This window comes from Fukomys damarensis, unplaced genomic scaffold, assembly GCF_012274545.1.
Source record: "Fukomys damarensis isolate Sample0158 unplaced genomic scaffold, DMR_v1.0_HiC HiC_scaffold_7, whole genome shotgun sequence".
In the NCBI taxonomy this organism is placed as follows: domain Eukaryota; kingdom Metazoa; phylum Chordata; class Mammalia; order Rodentia; family Bathyergidae; genus Fukomys; species Fukomys damarensis.
In genome coordinates this window covers 33,420,216-33,444,428 of record NW_022900919.1, presented here as the reverse complement: position 1 = coordinate 33,444,428, position 24,213 = coordinate 33,420,216, and the positions used below count along the sequence as shown (strand labels likewise).

Genomic DNA, 24,213 nt, shown 5'->3' with positions numbered 1-24,213 from the left:
GGACTGGAGGTTCCATTTGACCCAGCCATCCCTCTGCTGGGTATCTTTCCAAGAGAACTAAAAGAATCATATCACAGAGAAGTATGTGCACCCATGTTTATAGCGGCATAGTTTGTAATAGCTAAATCTTGGAAACAGCCCATTTGCCCATCTGTTGGAAACTGGATAAAGAAGATGTGGTTTTTCTATAAAATGGAATATTACTCAGCCATAAAGAACGAGAAAATAGATTCATTCATAGGAAAATGGATACATATTGAAGATATACTCCTAAGTGAAATAAATAAGTCACACATGTGTAAATACCGAATAGTTTCCCTGGTGTGAATAATCTGCAATAATACATAAGATCCTAATAAGATTACTGACATTTAGAAATGGGAAGAAAGGAGCTAAAGGTGTAGGGAAGGTGGGATGGGTAGGGGAAGAGTAAAAAGGGAAAAGAAAAAAATGTGAGAGAATGAAAAGATGAAAATAAAGTGTTTGTAGATGAGGAGGGGAGGAGGGGGTGAAGGGAGGGCAGAGGTAAGGGGAAAAAATGAGAATCAAGACTTGTCATGTAGAGGTACAAGATCCCAACAATGAATGTAACTGTACCGTATCCCTAAAATGTACCAATAAACTCAATTAAAGCTGAAAAAATAAAAAAAGAGGGAGGAAATGGGGGAAGTTCTGTGAGGGGAAGGGCATAAGGGACAATAATAGGGGTAATACGTAATTGCATATGATCAAAATATATAATATGTGTATATGAAAATACCACATTAAAACCCAATAGTGTGTGAAATTAATAGGCACTAATAAAATATTTTAAAATGTTAAATAAACATAAACAGAATAAATTAATATGCTAACACTTTTAAATGCATATAGTACTTTAAAGTACATAAACATTTAGATAAGCTTGTGAAGAAGCTGAGCAAGATGCACATATTAGGATCCATTCTTTCTCAAGTAATATTTTATTAAAGTTATCTAGTATACAACTTCTCATTGGTCATTTTGGAGGTCTTTATAGTAAAGATAATTCTTTCCTCTGCTGTCAAATACCATCCACACTGTCAGTGATCACTCTGGACTTCTACACTGGACCAATCCTATTTCTCCTCAAGACCTGAGTTTCCATCTGTATTCTAAGATACTGTTTTGACAACTTCTGCAGTGTCAAGGGGACAGGACCTTGCTGCATTATTGAGCCCAGTTCTTTCCTTCCCTTGAAATGCTGTGGAACTGCAGAAAACTGAGCTGGGTGCCCCTGCTGATCTCAAAGCTTCTGATACATGGAGTCCAGGGTCATCTCTTTGGTCAGGGAACATTTCCTTGACCACAATAGCCTTATGGGGATCAAGAATCCATCGGGCAAGTTCTCTCACTTTCATCTTCTTGTTTGAAGTTCACTTTTGCAATGCCAGGTCATTTCAATATAAATTTTAAAACTAGTTTGTCAAAATCTTATTTTAAGAAAACAGAAAAAAGTGCCAGAGGGTCTTCTCGGCTGCAGAGGCCCCGCAGCGTTTCCGCCATCTTCGGCACCAGAGGGTCTTCTCGGCCGGGCCCTCCCCTGCTGGCACCGCTGTGGCCATCTTCAGCGCTAGAAAGGTAGCCATGCCTGCACCCTGAACCTCCCCCAACATTCTCCCTTGTGCTTTTAGACCTTCTGATTGTACCAGTCTTTGGACCTACTCTGTAGAGACAGAGGCCATAAAGAGTATTTTCTGGCACTTTCAACTTTGAACATCTTTAAAGAAGTGGTGGGGGAAACTTATAGTAGAACTGAGTGGAGTTCAACCCTTTAGAAGTCGGGGAGCTCAGTGTGGGCCTTGCAGCCCGAGCTCAGTCTTTGTGGGGTTCTGCCACCAGCTAGCTGAGATCAGGGGACTCGGCTCTGCAAATGGCAGCACATACTGTATATTATGACAGCAGTGTCTGAAAGAGGCCCTTTAAACCTATTTTAGTTTCTTTTTTTCATCCTACTCTGCAAATTCTTTTTTTTCTTTTTGTTTTCTTTCTCTAACTCAGTCTCTTACTCCACTATAGTATCCCTCATCTCTTTTTGTTTCTGCTCTTGTCCTAATTCAGATTTCTGCTTTTATTATTTTTTTCTCTTTTCTTTATGTTCTTTTCTTATGTTATTCTACCTCACTCAAGGGTTACTATATTTCTATTTTGTTTGTTCTTTTTTAATTTAACAATTTCCTGACAATTGTCTGGTCATTTTACGTCTTTTGGCTTCATATGAAACCTTCTCTAATTCTTATACTTATCTACTCCTCTTGTCTTAACTTTGTTTTAAGCCCCCATTGTAAATGGTAAATATCCTTATTGAAAGGTTTATTTACTGTAAGCATATTTTGGATTGCTTCTTGATTTTAATTAAATTTACATGGTTTGAAGGTGATAGATTGATGACTACCATAAGTGGTCAATTTGCAAATTGTGCTTCATTATATTGTGGTGCTGATTGTATCAATTAGGATAAAGGATTGTGATTGATTCAATGAGCTGTTTTCTTCAGTATTATGAGAATGAGAATGTCTATGAGTCATTAGAGAATCATGGGCTGCAGCCCAACTGTATCAGGAAGACTTAAGTAATAATCTAAAGGTTAAACTAAGGATAACCCAACAACAATAGTAAAAATGAGAAAATGCTTAAGCAAGATACAGGGACAGACTTCCATTTCACCAATGGCAAATAATGGGGCAAATGAGGATGAAAAGTCTGACAGTGAATCATCAGGACATCCTGAACTCAAAGCACAGGAAGTAACAAAACTGATCAATCAGGCTTTAGAGAAATATAAAACAGAAGTAATTTCCCAGATAATCATAGATATGACAAGCAAAACAAAAGTTGTAATTCGTGACTCTAGAACAGAAACTGAGAGGAAAATAAATGAGCTCAGGACCATGATAGAAGCCATGAATGTCCAGCATAAGAAAGAATTGGAAACAATAAATGCCCAATACAAGAAAGAAATGGAATCCATGGGACAGATTCAAACAGATATCCAGGAGATTAAAAACTCCATTGAGAGTGTTCACGAAAGAATAAAAGACTCCGAAGATAGAATATCAGATATAGAAGATAAAATTGCAGTCAGTGACTGTGAAAAGAGAGGTCTCTTAAAAACAGTAGGGGATCATGAGAAATTGATACAACTTTTAGATGATACTAAGAAGAATAATATAAGATTGATAGGAATTCAAGAAGTAGGAGAAAATGTAAATGACTTTAAAAAGCTGTTCACAGAATTAATTATAGAAAACTTCCGAAATAGAGGGGAAGAATTTGACATACAGATAAGTGAGGCATATAGGACTCCAACTAGCCATGATAAAAAAAAATCTGCACCTAGACATATAATAATCAAGATCCTAGAAACCCAACAGAAGAACAAAATACTACAAGCAGTAAGAGACAAGAAAGTACATGCAGGAAAGCCTATCAGAATCACAGCAGACTTTTCAATACAAACCCTTAGGTTAAGGAGAGCCTGGAATGCAATATTTCAAGTACTAAAAGAAAACAACCTCCAACCTAGACTGATGTATCCTGCAAAACTTTCTTTTAAAATGGATGGGGAAATAAGATATTTCCAGGATAAAGAACACCTGAGAAACTTTATGAATACCAAACCAGCACTACAACAAATTCTAAACAATATCCTAGAAAAAGACTATGAAGGTAACAACACAATGAGGACCAACAGAGCAAATCAAATAGGCAAGCCAAGAAACTAAAAGGAGAAGGCGAAAAAAAAAATGATATTAATAAGAGTACATATTGGTTTTATCCATCAATATTAACAGCCTCAATTCACCAATCAAGAGAAATAGACCAGCAGAATGGATTAAGAAGCAAGATCCAATAATATGTTGTATACAAGACACGTCTAGTGTAAAAAGAAGCCCATAGACTGAAAGTGAAAGGACAGAAAACTTCTTAATGTAACAGGAGCTCCCCCCCAAAAAAAGCAGGGGTAGCAATCTTATTCACAGACAAAGTAAGTTTCAAACTTAAACTGATTGAAAGAGACAAATAAGTTCACTACATCCTTGTGAAGGGAACAATTCAAGAGGAAGAGATAATAAATAATTTATTTTTAATTTATTGAGTATGTCAGAAAGTATATATGCTTTGTTTTCCTCTTTTCTTCTTTTTTTTCCTTTTTCTTTTTCTTCCTCTGATGCTGGGGATTAAACTAGGCACATTGTTCTGGTTAGGCAGGTGCAGCACTCTTGAGCTAAATCTCAGGCTTTACACTTCATATTTTTAAAATTTATCAATACATTAATCTTTGTCTCTATATGTTGGTCTACCAAATTGATGAATTATTTTGGTTCTCATTTTCTTTGTTTTTTTACTTGAGAATTTATGAAATCTGTATATATGAGTAGTATGAAAAGTATTAAGGTCCATCTGTCATTTTCCTCTTTCATCTCTGCTTTCTACAAACTTCCTTTTCTGTCACTACAGCTTGTTTGGTTGGAAATTTGTTAAGATAAATGTTGTTATGTTATCAATATATCTTTGTATCTATTTTCTACTGATGACAAATATTAATTTTTAAGTAAATTTTATTATAACTGTACTTAATCATTAATATCATTTAGTTAGTATCTGGTACATATTACAAATTCTCCAGTTCCTTCAACGATATTTGTTTTTTCTCAAATTATACAAATCACCAACATTCCACACATCACTGCACTATTTTATTATACCTAAGTATATATTGTATTGTAGAAAATATGCATTGTATATATGTGTGGGGGGTATGTTTTTACATATATGTGTGCACTATTAAATGAGAAACATGGGTATGAATGTGGTAGGACTGTGCACATTTGGCATGTTGATAGTTTCTCTGGCAACCTTATGATTCCTTTAAATTACATGCTTGACTTAATTCATAGTCATTCATTTGGGAAGAATATTACATATCTATTGGTGTTAAATTCTATCATTATGCTTATAAAAATATAATAAAAATAAGTATGGGATATAATAAAATAGAAACAGAAAAATCTGATCTTAATGTGAATTTTTTTAGTTGCTTTTGGATTTCAAACATAAGTTTATTTTTTTCTGTGGGAAGTTTTGTTAGAAAATGTAAGTGGTGCAATCAACAAGTATATGATATTATTAATTAATAAAACCAAGGAGTTTATAAATCATAAAATTCTGAGGACAGTTTCTCAAATATAATATATAACTTTGTTTTATTTGTAATTACATTATTTCAAAAATATAAGAAAATGAGAAAGAACATAATGTCTGAAGATCATATCAAACTAATGTATTTTGATTAGTTTGTATTACATTAAATTCTTATTTATTTCATATCCTTTTTTTGCTGTCATATATATGTATATTTGCAATTTTTATTTAGTATCTTCATTTCTTGTTATCATGTATCTTTGCAATCTTTAATAAAAAAAAAGAAAACAGAACAGCTAGAATTGTGGATGGGATTGGTCTGACTATGTGTAAATCTGGAAAGAATGGCTATCCTGACATTATTAGTCTTTTAATCCATGATCGAGGCATATTTCTCCACTTCTGTAGGTTTTCCTTCATTTCTCTTAGCAAGCATTTGTAGTTTTAAGAGTAGAGGTTTTGCACATCATTTATTAGATTCATTATATGTGATCTGAAAGTAATACAGTTTTTATTATTTCTTTTCCTACTTTTATCTCTTATTTACTTTACGGTACTCATTCGGGATTCAAATAAAATACTGAATAGAAGTAATGGGAGTAAATACCTTCTCTACTTGTTCTCAGTATTAGGAAGAAAGTGTTGTGTATTTCAATGACTCGCACAATCTTAGCTATAGTTTTTTGGCAGATGCCCCTTACCAAATTGAGAAAATTTCTAATTTTTGGTATTAAAAGTTCATATAATGGAAGTTGAAATGATCATACAGTAGCAAGATGAAGATATGATTTTATCCTTTATTTTAGTAATACAGAGAATTACATTGCTTGGTATTTTAACAGCTCAACTGATATAATAAATTTTAAAAACTCATCTTTTAAATAAGTTTTCAAGTTAGTGGATTTTAGTATATTTGCAAAGTTGTGTAAATTTCTAATTTCACACCATTTTTATTACCTCAAAAAGAAATCCTGTACCCATTAGCAGTCATTCTCCATACTCTTTCCCCTTACTCCTTGAAACCACTAATCTACTCTGTGTCTCTATGGATTTTCTAATAGCAAATATTTAATATAAATGAAATCATACAGTATTTGGCTTTGGATGTGTGTGTGTGTGTGTGTGTGTGTGTGTGTGTGTGTTTGTGTGTGGTTCTGGGAACTAAACCCAAGGCCTTCACACCTTCATTCTAAGCTGTCACTCCAGTTTTTTTGTTTGTTTTGCTTTTCCTTTTGAGAAAAGTCTCACTAAGGCACTAAACTGCCCAGACTGAGCCAACTTGTGATTCTCCTGACACAGCCTCCCAGATTACACCACCTTGCCCAAATAATATCTGGCCTTTTGTGTCTGGTTTTTCTCACTTAGCTTAATGTTTTCAAAATTCATTTGAGCTATCATATCCTTCAGCACCACCTTGCTTTTCAGACCTGAACAGCATTCCATTGCATAAATACATCACATTTTACTTATCCATTTATCAGGTGATGGGTGTACTAGTCAGCTTTCCTGTTGCGGAGAGAAAATACCTGAAACCCACAACTTAAAGAAGGAGAGGTTTAATTTGGCTCACAGTTTCAGAGTTTCAGCCCACAGCCAGCTGGCTCCAAGGCAGAAATTTCGTGGCAAAAAGGTGTGGCAGAGCAAAGCTACTCACTCCTTGGAAGCTGAGAAACAGCCCAGGGGAAGAGCATTATCAAAAAATATGTCTTCCACAGACACAGCCCCAGTGACCTAGACCTACCTCCTCTAGCTGGGCCCCACCACCACAGCACATGCAGCTATGAACATCAGTGGATTAATTCACTGAGAAGCATTCATGTCCCCAGGGGGCCAATCACCTTTCCAGAATTCTCTTAATCTGGTCAGGCCGACAATTAAGATCGACTCAAATTTTAGCACTGCTCAAAAGTCCAAGTTCAAAGTCTCCCCCTGAGACTGAAGGTAAATTCTTAGCTGTGAACTCTAGTAAAATTTTAAAAGTATGGTTAAGTGCTCCTAAGATAAAATGGCACAGGTTTACCATTCCTATTCTAAAGGAAAAAAAAAGGGGGATAGAAAAGAATAGGACCAAAGCAAGATGGAAGCTCAGCAGAGAAACATTATGTACTGTATCTCCACGTCCATTTTCCAGAGTTCGGTAGTGAGATGTGAATTCCGGAGGTTTTGGGTGGCTCCACCCCTCTGGTCTTGCTGGTTGCAGCTCACAGTCTCTCTCTTGTGCTGGCTCCACTCATGGCCTTCTTGGGTAGATACTCTATGTTGCCAGCGTCTCTACCTTTGGCTTCATTTCCATAGCTTCACACACCCACCTTGCAGGGGCACATTCCTGGCCCTCGAAGACTTTCTTTGAAATCTGGGCTGCTGCCTCCCTGGGTCCACAATTCTTACATTCCACATGCTGGTAAAACCAGGTATCATGAGGGTGGAGCCAAGATGAATGTCCATGGGCTCGAGAGCAACTCTACCAGCATTACCTGATTCCCATGGACACCAAGGCCCAGCTGGACCACAAGGGTGACACTGGGTGGGAAAGCTTTACAACTATTGAGAAAAAGGAAAAACCTCTTCCAAGACTTAACATCCATTCTGGATTCTGGATTTTAGCATCCGTCACTGAGACCTATTATGTTGATTTCTTTAAAACTCTTAAAGAAAACCTTCTTACCAGTAGTTGGTATCTCTTGGTGCTGCCTTGCTTCTTGCCAGTTTACCCACGGCTTTTTTACTGAAACATCCACCTGGAGTGGTACCATGGCATTTAACAGTACAATGTCAGTTATCCAGAGCTGGTGCCTATCACATCTGCCACTTTCATTACAGTAGGAGTTTGCTTCAACGTTGCTTCGTGGAGCATGTGGCCATTCTTCACTCCACTGCTGCTGTTCACCCAGTTCACTGGGGTCGTCATGTTCATCTCACTCAGATGAGCTGAGGACTTAAGGACACGGATATTTGAAAGGAACAACTGGATGTCCAGCCTGCTGAGAACATCACAGTGGAAGGGCTGCAGCATGTTCTTGTGTCTATGAAGTGATACCTGGGTCTCCCAGGAAAAAGTGCCACTTTGGAGAATAAAGTGCATTTCTTTTGCATATTCTCAAACCCAACTGATGATTCACTTTTTCAGAAGTCTGTGTTATATAGAAATAACTATTTTGCGAAGTTAATCTGAATCTTTGGAGGAAATAGTGGTTTCATTATAGGTGCATTAACATGCTCCCGATATTTTAAATAAATGCTGCTCTTTTCCTCTGCAGGGAAAGCATTTTGTGGTCTGAAACACCTGGATGTGTATGGAGGAATTCTGTTGTCATGGGCCTTCAATCCCACTGTAGTAATTACTGTGTGTCTCATTTTATAGTAGTTTCGTTAGGTGGCTGGACCAAGGGGAAATAGTGAATGTATTCTCATCACTTGTGATTTTTACCATTGTATAAATTACTGGACTTTTGGCATTTTTAAATAAGAACTTTTGATTCTCTTAAAGTATATATTTTTCTGTAGCCCATAGACTGAAAGAGAAAAGGTAGAAAACAATTCTCCATGTGACAGGAGCTCAGAAAAAAACAGGGGTAGCAATCTTATTTGCATACAAAGTAAATTTCAAACCAAAGCTGATTCTAGTATTATCGATGTGGGACGGTACTGTATCATACCTCTATGAATGTAAAATATCTTGTACCTGCTTTATGATACATAGTAGGGACTGTGCTTTATCAGAGCTACATTTAATGATATTACTTTAGAATGTTCTCTTTCCAGATGATGATTAAGATGCTAATAAAATAAAAATGGTCCCAGTTACCACAACAGCAACACAACTTTGCTGTTTTCTGGATATTATTCTTTTCTTTGTTTTTTTGTTTTGTTTTGTTTTTAATGTAACATTTAAATAAAATATTTTTATAACTTAAAAAAAAAACAGGTATCATGTAGATGATGCCAAGTTCTGGTGCCAGTGGGAGCAGTACTGGGCTCTTTGGCCATGGCTGCAGTGGCCTCTGACTGCCTGGATGGCTGAGCAAGGTGAAATGAACCCTAGGGAACCAATTCCCTACGAGGCCCTTCTTGAGCAGGCAGCCCAAGTTATCTTTTTATAAGTGAAAAGTATACATTATCAGCCTGCCATGGATAGGATCTTTCTGATTCCTCAGATGCCTGCAATGCATCTTTCTTTTTGTTCCAGTTCAAAGTACTTGGTGTCTTCTCCATGGCACTAATCTCCTCAGTAACCATACTTCCTTTAGCCTCCACTTTATTTATGGTTCTTTTTTAATGCAAATTTAAATTTTTCAAACTTTCTGCGCTTTTCATTCCTAAATCTCACTAGTCAAGCCACAGCCTGAATAAAGAGCAGCCTTGAAATTCCCTCCACCAGATCAATTAGCCCATAGCCCTCAAACGAAGCCACCCATAAAATCTCAGTACATAAGCAAAATGTTGACAAAATTTTTGCCAGAATGTAACATACATGGCCACTAGCATAATTTCCAAAAGAGTCCTCATTCCAATCTGAAACCTAGTGGGTCTACCCTTTACTTTCCACATTCCTATCATTATTTTGGTTGTCAAGAGTTTTCACCAGAACTGCCCATCAATCTCTGCTTACAGCATTCTAGGGCTTCTCTAGACTGTTTCTCCAAAATTTCCTAAACTATTCCTAAAAAGCAGCTTCAAATGACTTTAAACTGCATGGCTAGATACAGCCACAGCAACAATTTCAATTCTCTGGCACTAGTTTTCTGTATCTGTCAGCTTTCCCATCACTGGGACAAGTACTTGATACCTAAAACTTTGAGGAGGAAAAGTTTAATGTGGCTCATGGTTTCAAAGTTTCATTCCATGTTTAACTGGCTCCAAGGTAGGAACGTCATGACAGAAGGGTGTAGCGGAGCAAAGCTACTCACACTTCATGGATCTGGGAAGCAAAGCCCAGGGGAAGAGTGCCAGCAAGCCATATACTCCCTCCAAAGGCATTCTCGAAAGGCTCCTCCACAGGGACCCACACTTAAAGCCCATCCAGCCATGGGCAATAGTGGATGAATCCACTGATGAGCATAATGCTCCATGATCCAGTCACCTCTCTAGTAGTCTCTTATCCCAGTCAAGTTGACAATCAAGATTAACTGGAACAACAGGAATTTGAGATGTTCTTATGTTTTAGCTCAGATGAACAGTGCTACTATAAACACTTGTCTATCGCTTTTTGCGTGGCATATCTTTTTAATTTTCTTTCAACATACTTATGAGTAGGAATGGAACTGCTGGGTAATATGGTAACATTATGTTTAACATTCTGAGTAACTGCCAAACTGTTTCCAAAAGGAATGCACCATTTTTTATATTCTTGCCAGCAGTATATGAGGATCCCAATTTTTCCACATCCTTACATTTGTTTGACTTTTTGATTATAGCCATATTTTGGAGTGGGAAGTAGAATCTAATGGTGGTTATTGATTTGCATTTCCCTAATGACTCCTAAAATTGATCATCTTTTCATGTATTTATTTACTATTTACATATCTTCTCTGGAGAAATGTCTATTTAAATCCCTTATCTTTTTGTGTCTTCCTATTACTGAGTTACTGAAGATCTTTCTATATGAGTTTTTTTGTTTTTATTTTTGTTTTTTTGGTACCAGGCATTGAACCCAGGACCTTTTGCTTGCAAGGCAGGCAGCGGCACTGAGCTAAATCCCCAGCCCTATATGAGTTATTTTCAAGAGATACGAGCCCCTTACCTTTTCACTTTCTTGATTATGACATATTATTTTTCTTTTGTTGCTCATTCCTTTGTGGTGATAACAAAGAAACCATTGCCCAATCCAAGGGACATAATGGCACAAGCAAGAGACACATGTGTCCTGTTTCATAACCATTTGTCAGAATATGGCACAAGTCATGGCAGACAAGGCAGAGAAATAGCCACAAACAAATGTTTTTTGAGTAAATTAAAAATCAAAACAAAAAACTGAGCAATATTCCCAAATGATAGAATTTTAATAATGAAAAAGTTTAACATCTACAGCCAGCCAGAAAACAAGACTTACTACAATAGGAAGAATTTGAAAACTATAGTAAGAGATGTAATATTGTTTGAGTACTTTATAGTCAATCCAATCAAAAATTCAAAGTGAAAAAAAGCAATAGTTTGGAGGAATATAACATTCATCCAATGAAGATTGGGTTATAAGTTAAGGTTATTATTTTTTTAACTGCATCATTTCAAGTGCAAAGACCAGGGAAGTCATCCAATGTGTTGTAATATGCAAGACTTTTGAAACCTTTTAAAAATAATGTTAAAATTACAGAATAGGTCAAAGAATAACCATCCATACAACTTTTACAAAGATTTCAGGTATTGTTAATATTCTGCCCTCTTGTATGTAATAAGCTACCTATTCATCATCCATATATATATATATATATATATATATAAAATATATATATATACACACACATATATATACACACACACATATATATATATCCTTTACTCCAAATGCTTCAGTGATATTCAAAAATAATGATATTCCCTTATATATCACAGAACAGTTATTGACTTCAGCTAATTGACAACAATGTAACTCATTTTACTATCCTTATTCCAATTTTGCAAACTGACCTAATAATGTATTTGTGACATTTTTGCCTTCACATTTAAAATATAGTCTAAGAATAGCTATTGCATTTAGTTGTCATATCACTTTAGTATTTTTAGAACATTTTTGGAACCTTTTCTCCTCAAGGAGAACATTTCTGGAACCTTTGCCTTTTATGGCATAGATGTTTTTGAAGAACATAGATACGATCCTTTTTTTTTCCTCTCTTCATAACATGTTTCTTTATTTTTGGCTCTGATGTTTCCTCATGATTAGGTTTAAATTACAACATTCTAAATGGAATACTATACAAGTGATGTTGTGTCCTTATTATCAGGCACATCCAGGGGCACATGATATTCATCTGGCTTTCATGGGTGGTGTGGACTTTGATCACATATGTAGCTGAGGTATTGTTGAGGTTTCTCCATTAGATAGTTATTATTTTTTCCACAACTAATAATAAATCTGTCCCAAAGATACTTTAAAGCTAAATAATAGCCTGTTTCTCAAGGATGAATTTTCATAACAGTACTTTTTCTATTTTTATAAAAAAATGACCTCTACATATAAAACAAACCTAATTTCATTTATACTTGAATAAGCTCTATGCTAATTTAAACATCTATTTTATTATAGTAGTTCATGAACCCTGGGTATTTACTAACCTGTTCATTAAGTGACTGTTACCTGGATAGAATATGGGCAACACAGCTTTTAAATTCAATGTGTATCAATGCCCTAAATTTGATTCCATAAAAAAAAAAAAACAAATAAAAACCTATTTTACTTTATGCTATAGTAGGGGTTTAGAAATTAAATTAAATTAGAAATTAAAGAATTGTAAGAACATCTTTTATTAGCAGAAAGGATTCTTTGCATTGTTTAAAATTTTCCAAGTAAGTTATTGTGATTATACATAACTCTGTACTTAGAGTAGATTAAAGATCATTATTTTTTTAAAAAAAGAAGTTTATAAAAGAACTTAGCTTTATTCACATTATACATGGCTTCTGCTCACTATAATATTGACATCCAGCCTTTTCTGAGCAGTATCTTTGTTTTGGTTCTGGGGTTTGAACTCAGGACCTTCTGCTTGCGAGGCAGGCGTGGTGCCACTGAGCTAAATCCCCAGTCCTGAGAAGTCCTGAGTTGAGCTTTAATTCAAAGTTTTAACTTAAATTAAATACAGTTAGCTTACATAAAATGTTCAAGTGTTCAGGTTGATTTAATATCTGAGTTTAGTACCAAGAAGAAAGAAGACAATTTTGGAAATTCTGAGTATTTAGCAATAGGCAGTTTCATCCCTGAATGAACATCAAAGATCATACTTACACAAAATAAGATGTCTATGTCATCAGTATGCAATATAAATCTTAGAGGACCACTCTCACATACACGGAGTGTTACCGATCAAACTGTCCTTTATCCTTTATTTATGAGTCAATCTGTACCAAACAGCCCGTACCATAAGTTTCCTTACTTGGTATTTTCAACTATGTAAAGTAAATAATTTCCTTAAGGACAAAAAATAAAATAAAATAAAATAAAATAAAATAAAATAAAATAAAATAAAATAAAATAAAATAAAAGGCTGCCCACAGAGCAAAATCATTTTTTAAACTAAAATATAGTTTTTAAATTAAAAAATGTTTTAAAGATGCTGCCTTATACATTTTGCTATCATGGCTCTCTGTATTATGGGCACATACATATTCACAAACCAATCATCACGCTAAATGTACTATCCAATACAATTCTCTCATAGAAGCTAGAAACGCCAAGTTGGGGGGGGCAGGAGTGGCCTTCTTAACAGCCCCCCCCCTTTTAAAGATCAGTTTCTCATCTATAACTTTGTCTTCCTAGCAATAAAAAATAACATTCCAGACTTCAGGACAAAAGAAATGTTTGTTCTTTTCTTTTCTTCCTTTTCTTTTTCCTCTCTCACCTTCTTTCTTTCTTTTTTTGTCCATAAAATTTAGCAGCCAAAGAATTAATGTTGTTGTTTTCTTTTTCTGGAAAACATCTGTAGTTACAGATTCAAAGAGGGAAGGAGGGAAAAACTAACTCTCTACAAAGAAGGTCAAAAACATAATTTGCAAATGAGGCAAGAGAAGCTGCTGTAGATGCTGGTCCAATTGAGACTACCAGCTCAATTTATGAATATGAGAAGCACATGCACCAGATATCAAGCAACACAACTGGAGCCCAAACATCCCTGGGCATAATGCTGGTCTTGCCATTTTCTTTATTACTCATATTTCATGCTACATGATAAAGTGTCACAGGCCACCAGCAGGGTAACAAAAAAGTTCTACGCCAGTTTGTAACATATTTATAACAAAAAAGTTTCAAACAAGACCTTACCTCACCAGACTGGCCTCAATGCTAAAGCCTATCTTTTACATATACTTTGGTTAAAAACTAGTCACATTTCAAGTAGCCAACAGCCCACATGTGGCTAGACAACACTGGTAAAAACTGCTTCAAATCATCACAGAAACTATCAGTGTTGCTCTAAAACCTTAAATCACCTTTAAAATGTACGACTATAATTCCCTTTTCTATAGAATATGAAACAAAGCAGTGTTTATGCATTTTCTCATGAAACAGGTCTGCTAATATAAATATATTATCATATAAAAGAGAAAACAGAGGAAGTCTCAGTAATATTTTTATAAATATAAGCCAGTCCTTTTATGATCAAATGTACTTATACACTGCATTCACAGAAGTCCTGTGGCACTATTAGCTACCAGATAATATATAGATGTAAAAACGGATGAGTATATATGACTAGTAAACAAGGAACTACAGTCATGCATTGCTTAATGACTAGGATACATTCTGAGTACTTGTGCTAGGCAGTTTCAACCTTGAACATCATACAGTGTACTTACACAAAATAAGATGTCTATTGTATCAGTGGGCAATATAAATATTACAGGCCACTCACATACATAGAGTCATCTATGATACCAAAATGTCATTTATCCTTTATGTATTCATGATTCAACCTGTACCGGACAGCTTGTACCAGAAGTTTCTTTACTTGCAATTTCCAAATATGTAAAGTAAATCATTTCCTTTAAAAAAAATAGGCTGCCCAAATTCATAACTTTGCAAGTGAGGTACTTTAATGCCAAGTAAATATCATATGTTACAGCTGTTCTGAAAAGTTTTATGAAAAAGAAGACTTTGAGGCCAATATAAAATAAAACTCATAAATTACATTTTTTTTACTCCCAGACTTAACCATCACGAGTCCAGGGAAGCCAACCAGCTCCAGAATTGATGCATGGACATCTGTGTGATTACTGTGACTCACTGAAGGACATATGCCACAGGCACATGGCACACAGAGGCAAAACCTGTTGACTCTGCTCATGAAGACATGATGCTAGCACATGCCAGAGACACTGACACATGAGCCAGACTGCTTGCAAACATGCCAGCCACCTCTTCCATCAAACATACACAGATGTTTTTCTGGGGGCTAATTCTACCTTGCTTCAGTTTCCTATATCTATTGCAACACTCCTATCTATGTCAGCTCATCAGCTTTACTCTTATTTTCTCTTCCCAATCCTTAGTTTCGTCTTGCACAAGTATTCGTGTTGGGCAAAAAGGAGCAAAATAGAAAATGAGAAAGGTTCTTTCTAGTTCCCCTAGTTCCATCACCTAAAGCAAAAAGATCTGCTGTTTTTTCTTTAAAGTTTTTTTCTCAATCTGATTTATATAAAAATTATCACCCAAGGGAAAGTAGAAAAGCTCATCCATGTCACCTTACCTGGTTAAAGGCTTATACAATGACTACAAGGTTTTCAGGTTATGACCCAGTTTTTCTGGCTTACCTTGGCTTTCCCATCCTGGGCTGACATATATCCAACACACATGCTCTCCGTTGTGTGGCTCCACAGAAATTCCACTGTGTGAAACACAAATAGGTACATTCAGATCACAGATGGAAAATAAATCTTTGCTTTTTAATAGAACAGTTTAAGATAGCTTTATATTTAACACATTCAGTTCCCCACTTTCCATTTGCTCCTTCATAAATGTCAAGATGATTGAGTACTCAGAACTGTGTAATGCCATTTACTGTGAAATGAAAAATGTATTTCTTTCTTGTCAAAACTTATAACGTTAAACACACATACATTCATATACACAGTACACAATGATTTAGTATATGTAATATTTTATAGCACAGTTTCTTTTAAAATACGCACGCGCGCGCGCGCACACACACACACACACACACACACACACATCCCAGGTTTGGGTCTGCAAATATCATTCTTCAGGAGCAACCAAGATTCTGTGCGAAAATGCTGATTTCAGAGATTAGACAAAATATAAAGTGCATCTGGACTATCTTGTGCCAAAAAGGAAATGCTCAAAGAATGAAAAAGACTTATAAAAAAGACCCAGGTGTTAGCTTGAAGGGCTCCCACTGGCCAAATCTGTGTCTATAAAAATAAATGAGAGCAATCAATTATAACCACTGAACAAAATAAGAATATAGGAGTCCATACAGATCCAAACAAATAATGAATAAATGATGGAGGAGTCAAGCTCTTCCTTGCAGCAGAAAACCAATTAATAAATAAAGAAAAAGTAAGAGAGAAAATCCTCACGGTTGCTAAACCTAGTAAGCATCAAAGTATCTCTTCATAAATTTCTTATTAAATATAAGTTAAGAAAGTATAAATTCAGTGTGAAAAAACCCAATGGACTCCAACTTAACCAAACTATCAAAGCAAATTTTACCAAAACCATGCCCTTTGATAAGACACTTTAATATACAACACCACTTCTGTGGTGTTCTTGACAAAAATGCCCCACCACAAGTGAATGAAGAAATACCAAATAGAGTAATACTCAATAATTAATTTGAACTCTTCAAAATCGTCAAGTTAAAAGACATAATGTCAAGAAACTGTTTCTGCTTAAAGAAGACGTGACACTAAAGACAACGTATCATCCTGGATTTTATCCTGGACTGCAGTAACAGTGAACTAATGTTACTGAGACAATTTCTGATAGTTGGAAATGGTTAGTAATGTTATATCAATAGTAAACATTAGGATTTTGATATTTGTACAGTTACTATTTAAAAGAATGGCCTTGTTCTCAAGAAATACATACTGAAAGTATGTATTGAGAGTTAAAGAGGCTAATATCTCCACCTTGTTCAGACACCAGGAGAAAATGCACATTTGAATGTGTGTGCATGTGTACGTGTGGCCATGCCTGTTTGAAAAGGAAGAAAAAGGGTGAGAAAAACAAATGGAAGAAAATTAAATCAACAGGCAGATCTGAGAAAAGAAATCATGTATGTCTCTTGTACTACTCATGCAGCTTTTCTGTAATTGTGAAATTATGTAAAATGTTATAAAATGAAAACAGACAAGAATATGCACAAAATTCTGTCAACTTCAAGTAAGTATATACTTTTGAAATTCTGCAATTTAAAAGACTTGGTGTACTTTTACAACAGATATTTCAAAAATCCCTGATAATAAAACTACATTGCACAACATGAAGCCCTCTATCCCTGGACATCCATCTGTTTATATCTCTGAGCTAATTATGCCTAAAGACAAGTCTTTGAGTTGAGACACAACTGTGGGATCAGCGGTCCTAGACTCTGAAGGCTTTGCCAGACATGTGGGGAAGAAAGAAGCATTAAGGAGCAAAACTGAGCTCCTCGGATAAACATCTCACTCCCTCATCATTAATTAATTATCAAACCCACCAACTTGCTCAGCAGACACTCAGCTGAGGAGTACAGGATCACTCAACGAAGCAAGTTCTCTTCACCAGATGTTTGTTTGTTTGTTTGTTTTCACACACATCTGCTTTGAACTTTAAAAATCTCAAAGTCCAGAGTGAGATCTGGGATATTCTAAATTTCATAACCAAGCAAAGGCACTCAACTCTTACTAAAGCTCCCCATAGAATAGTGACAATAAATTATATTCAAATACAAAGTTAAGGCATTTTGACGTTATTATTTCTCATTTTGTTCTAAACATTAAAGTGATAAATGCTCAGGAATTGGCTGGAAAAGGTAATCAAAACAACCAAATAACAACAAAAAGTCCTAAAAATACAGTCAGCATAATCATGGAAACAAAGGATGAACTTGTAATCCTCCTGCAATACGGGGTATATAGGCTTTTGCCACCACAACCACAAGTTCAAGAATTCTTCAAGTAACTCAATGTGTCGAAATTCATATTTTATTGTTTTCACAAATACTCTCTACCCCGCCAAAGCAAAACATTGTGCTGACACATTATCTTCAAAACTAACAATTCAAATGCATATGTAGTGATCATTATTAATTCAGGCAAGATAAAAAAATCTGGATTTGTCTATACATTATTCACAAGAATGCTTGTGAACAGAAACAATTTTATTAACTTGAGTGAATGCACAATTTGAGTTAAATTAATAAATTATTTCCTAGTAGAGGATATCAGGGAAGCAGGAACTGGAGAAACTTAACATTGAGTATCTATCATGAGCAAGATATTGTTCTGTGCTGCAGAACTCAGCCAAGTCTGGCCAGGAAACCTGAGGCTCAGGAAGGAACATAGCATGGCTTGGGTTATTTAGCAAGTGCATAAACTAGAATTCAAGCTGAATTCTTGGGACTCAAAACTTATGTTCATCCATCATCATATTACCCTGAAATTAAACCAGTAGAGATAAAAGAGCATTTTGTCTATTTTTTGATGGTTCTTAGAGCATAGGAGATTTTACACTGTGCTTATCTACATAGTGTAGTCTTTTGCCCCCACAGGGAAAAAAGTTAAGAAATGAATGACAAATTTGGGGAAATATGTACAATTCATAACACAAATGGCTAATTTTCTCAATATATAAAAGTCTGTTCCAAATCAATAAGAATATGGTAATATCCAAAAAAAAAGCAAAAAGAAGGTAAGGAAAGGGAATATGAATGACTTTGAATCACATGAAAAACTGTTCTACCTTAGTAAAATGATGATGAGAATACAGCTACTTAAAAATATAGCCTCAGGCCAGAGATGTGGCTCACTCAGCAGCACAGCACCTGCCTGGCAAGCATGAGGCCCTGAGTTTGATTCCCAGTACTTAAAAAAAAATACAGTCTCAGAATGTGTGGTGGATATGTTCTATAGGGTTGTGATGAGCCTCATATTAGCAAACACTGAGCCATTGTTCCGAGACAGAGTACAGTAACAATTTTGTGGAGCCCTTTGCTCACAATATTTTCAACAACTTATCAATAAATAACCCTATTTTATGTATATTTCTGTTTAAAGAAATCTTTAATATATATTATAAATAATAAATGTAATACAGTATTTCTTTATAATAAAATGCTAGCCAACAAGGACTTAACATTTCCTTGGTTCCAGATGTGCCTGAAATCTCTTTGACTTTGAAAAGTCTTACAATATTGCTCACATTTTTTGTTTTGTTTTATTTTATGTTCCAAAATTGATCTTTATTTCATGAACACACAAATTCAACTGCTTTCCCATGTTTTACATATCTTCATTAGAGATATTACCTTAGCACTTTTTTTTTTTTTTGGCGGTACCAGGGATCAAACTCAGGACCCTGTACTTGAGAGGTAGGTGGCAGGCATCACTGAGCTAAATCCCCAGCCCTTAGGACTTTTTGAAACAGCCTCACACCTACATGATTAAGCCTCCTTATCCTTTTGTTAGATGTCCCACATTGTTCATTCATTAGCAATTAATTTACAGCCAAGAGCACCATAGCTCATGCCTGAGGTAAGCTCATTTTCTCTCTGAGACATCACTACCCTCTTGCACAGTGGAACACCAGAAACATTTTAGCATTATGCTTGGAGAGGGGCCATTTTAAAAAATTAAATCATCAACAAAAAACAAAAGATGTAAAAAATATGGCACTAAATAGACCATTAAAAGCACACGCTTACAGTATAAGAGTTGAAATAAGAAGGCATAAGGTCATACTGTTCAGTTCCACTGGGAATGTGCATGCACGTCAGAAGACGTCAGAAGACTCAAAAATGTCACCACTTTAATATCAAATGACTGAAAATATTGAAAATACTGATGAGCAGATACAAATAAATTTTAGGAAAATTAACAAATATGGAATTTAGCAAGGAGGAGGACTGGACATTTAAAAAAATACATATGAACCTAACAACTTTACTTCTAAGTATTTATTCTACGGATATGCTCTTACATGCATTAAATATATATATAAGAATATTCACTGAAGCAGTTTTAATTATCAAGAAACTGGAAACACTGTTTACTGGTAGACAGATATATGAGATGACTATCGTACGCTGATGGAATACGTACCACGCAACAATTAAAAACAAATAAAATAAATGAAAAATTTCTCAATAAAATTGTTTCCAACAGAATTCAACAACACATTATCATACACTATAATCAAACAGGTTTCATCTTAAAGATGCAAAATGGTTCAACACATACAAATCAATAAATTTAATATATCACATAAATACAATCAAGAATAAATATCACAAGTCATCTCAGAGATGCAGAAAGAACCTCTGACAAAATTCAAAATCCCTTCATGATAAGACTCAAAGAAAGTAGGTACAGAAGAATCTTAGCTCAATGTAACAAGCACGATAATACAAAAAAACCCACAGCTAACATAAGTGAATGGGGAAAAACTGAAAGGATGTCCCCAAAAATCAGGAACAAGAGAACAGCCAGGCGTGGTGGAGCACTCCTATAATCCCAGCACTGAGGAAGGAGGACCGCTGTGAGTTCGAGACCAGCCTGGGCTATACAGTGAGTTCCAGGTTAGTCTCAACTACATAGTGACACCCTGTCTCAAAAAACAAACAAACAAAAAAAGGAACAAGAAAACAGTGTCCACTTTTACTACTTTTGTTCAATATAGTACTTAACTTTAGCCAGAGCTATTAGGCAAGAGAAAGAAAGAAATGGGATACAAATGGCAAAGGAAGAAGTCAAGTTATCCCTATATGCAGATGATATGAACCTTTACTTAGAAGATAAGTTCACGAGAAGACTTTTAGGTCTGCTAAACAAATTTATCAAAGTGGCAGGATTCAAATCAACATACATCAAGGGCCAGGGATTTAGCTTAGTGGTTCCACTACCTGTCTCAAATCAACATACATCAAAAAAATCAATAGCTTTTCTACACGAATAATAAACTTGCTGAGAGATAAATCAGAAAAACAATTCTTCACACAATATCTTAAAAATACATAAGTAGGGTCTGGGGATATAGCTCAGTGGCATCGTGCTTGCCTGGCAAGTGCAAGGTGCTAAGTTCGATTCCTGGTACCAGAAAAAAGAAAAATATCTAAGTAGGAGCCAACTTAACCAAGGAAATGAAAGACTTCTACGTGAAAATTAAAGAGAATTAAATAAAAAAACTGAAGACGATACAAAGACTTTCCATGTTCACAGATCAGCAGAATGTTGTTAAAATGACCATATTAGCAAAAGTGACCAACAGACTCAATGTCTGCAATCTCCAACAAAATACTAATGACATTTTCCATAAAACTGGAAAAAACAATTCTAAAATTCATATGGAAGCACAAAAGACCAGAACAGGCAAAACAACACTGAGTAAAAGAGAGCAATGCTAGAGGCATCGTAATACCTGACTTAGCCGGGTGTGGTGGTGCACATCTGTAATCCCAGCACTCCAGAGGCTGAGGGAGGAGGATCACTGTGAGTTCGAGACAAGCCTGGGCTACATAGTGAGTTCCAGGTCAGTCTCAACTACATAGTGAGACCCTGTCTCAAAAAACAAAAACAAAACAAAACAAAAAAATACTTGACTTCAAAATATGCTATGAATCCATAGAAACAAAACCAAATTGCACTGACATATATACAGCTACATAGACAATGGAATGGGGAACACTAAAATAAACTCACATAGCAACAACCAACTAATTCTTGATAAAAGGGCCAAAACGATACATCAGAGGAAAAAAAACACCTCTAAAAACGGTTATTTGTGTGGAGGAGATTGAAAGTAGATCCTTATCTCTCACCCTGTACAAAAATAAATTCAAAATTAAAGACCTAAGTATAATCTTAAACCATTAAAACTACTAGAAGAAAATATAAAGGAAACACATCAACACATAGGGAAGAGGGAACAATTTCCTGAATAGGACCCAATAGCCCAGGAAATACAAAGGAAACAGAGTGAAGAGACCACCCACAGAACAGGAGAAAATCATTGATAGCTATTCTTCTGAAAGAATATTAACATACAGAATGTATAAAGAACTAAAAAAAAAAAACTTAACTCCAAAACCAATAAATGGGCAAATGAACTAAACAGGCCCTCATTTAAAGAAGTACAATGGCCAACAGGTATATGAAAAAATGTTCAATATCTTTAGCTATGAAGAAAATGCAAATAAACCTACACTGAGATTCTATCTCATTCCAGTCAGAATAGCTATCATCAAGAATTTTGAAAAACCAACAAATTCTGGTGCAGACGTGGGGGGGGGGCTTATTATGCTATTGATGGGAATGTAATTTAATATAGCTAGTATCAAAGTCAGTATGGAGGTTCCTAAAATAAACTAAAAATAGAACTGGAATTTGATGCAGCTGTACCACTCCTCATTGTACTGTCGGAAGAATTAAAGCCAGCACACAACAGAAAGACCTGTATACCCATGTTTACTGCAGCACAATGCAAAATAGCTACGCTACAGACACAGCCTAAGTGCCCACCAACAGATAAACGGATAAAGAAAATGTGATATATTGTATATATAATATATATTAAACTTAGATAAGTCAGACTCACAAAGACAAACACTGTATGCTTTCTTCCATTTGTGGAATCTTGAAAGGGTGGCAGGAGAATAAAAGTAGAAGGAAACTACTTGGAAGACAAGGGGTGGGGAGGGAAGAGGTAAAGAAAGTGGAAATTATCAAAGCATGCTATATGCATTTACAAACACACAAAAAGAAGCCCACTATTCTGTATAACAAACATCTAATTTAAAAAGGAACATATTGAGGATATACTCCTAAGTGAAATAAATAAGTTACACATGTGCAAATACCGAATATTTCTCTGGTGTGAATAAACAATAATAGTACATAAGATCCTAATGATATAATGGACAATGTGAAATAGGAAGAAAAGGGCTAAAGGTGTAGGGGAAGTGGGAAGGGTAGGGGAAAGCTAATAAGGGAAAAGAAAAAATATGAGAAAATTGAAAAACGGAAATGAAATGTTTGTAAAGGGGGAGGGGTGAAGGGAGGGCAGGGACAAGGGGAAAAAATGAGAGCCAAGACCTGTCATGTAGAGGTACATGATCCCAATGATGAATGTAACTGTACTATATACCTAAAATGTACCAATAAACTCAATGAGGAAAAAAAAAAAGAAACAAAACAAAACAATGTAATAAGGATGCTCTATCTGGGTGATATGAGACCATCTATACTAAGGGGTTTTAAAAATTTTTGACCATGAACAGTTTAAACAAAAATGAAGGAGGAGGAGGAGGAAGGGGAAGGGGGAGAAGAGGATGAGGAAGAGGAAGAAGAAGAGGAAGAAGAAGAGGAAGAAGAAGAGGAAGAGGAAGAGGAAGCGGAAGCAGAAGCAGCAGCAGCAGCAGAAGCAGTACACACTCCACACATTATCACTTGGGGTTCACATTTATTTATAACTGAAATATCACAAAATAACATTTCCTTTTTATTTGCATCAACAGGGTTCTTTATAACATACTCATTTAGGAAATTCTGCTTGTTAGTCACTAAAATGACTTTAGAATTACTTAGTATGACATGATATTATTTGAAAAAACACTCATCTACAAGATAGTTTAGCTTTAAAAAAGATAGAAAATAATATATAGAGATGTTGTGCCTTTTTTCTTTAAAAAGAAGGGGGGCCACATTTGAACATGCTTGAGAATGTTTTAGCATGAGGTGAAACTCATCTAATATTTTCAAAATGCTTCTTGTCTTATGACTATCTAAAACACTACCAAATCTTATGAAGGTACATGAGTATGACCCTACCTGTTCACACAGGACACACATATGCAGAGCAAAATCTCCTAGGCGCAAAAACCATGAAGACAAACAAAACAAACTATGTGACAATTTAACAAATTGCTTTTCCATCAGAAATTTTTAAAATGTTGAAACCATTCTGTTTTTTTAATAAGTAGCAAACGTTAATTTGTCTCAAAGATAATGTTTGTCTCACAAAATAACTGTCAAATTGTTTAATAATTAAGTTAATTAAATTCTTTATTTATAGTTAAAACCCAGCAAAAAGTAGTACACATCTTTCTCAAATAAACTTACAAGGAAAAAGTTAATATTTTAGTAAAAGACTAGCATTTCTTACCCTTTTACCCTCATAGACCCTGGAGTCTA

The 24,213-nt window shown here is 35.3% G+C and overlaps 1 protein-coding gene and 1 pseudogene across 1 annotated transcript in view; one reads left to right on the top strand and one right to left on the bottom strand.

Annotated features, from left to right (window-relative positions):
* Tasp1 (taspase 1) overlaps positions 1-24,213 on the bottom strand; it is a 226,943-nt gene that overhangs the window by 27,613 nt on the left and 175,117 nt on the right. The window contains exon 13 of the mRNA XM_010634096.2: positions 15,619-15,692. Coding sequence (XP_010632398.1) covers positions 15,619-15,692 — 74 coding nt within the window. The remainder of the gene's footprint in view (positions 1-15,618; positions 15,693-24,213) is intronic.
* LOC104869123 lies at positions 4,820-8,282 on the top strand (annotated as a pseudogene).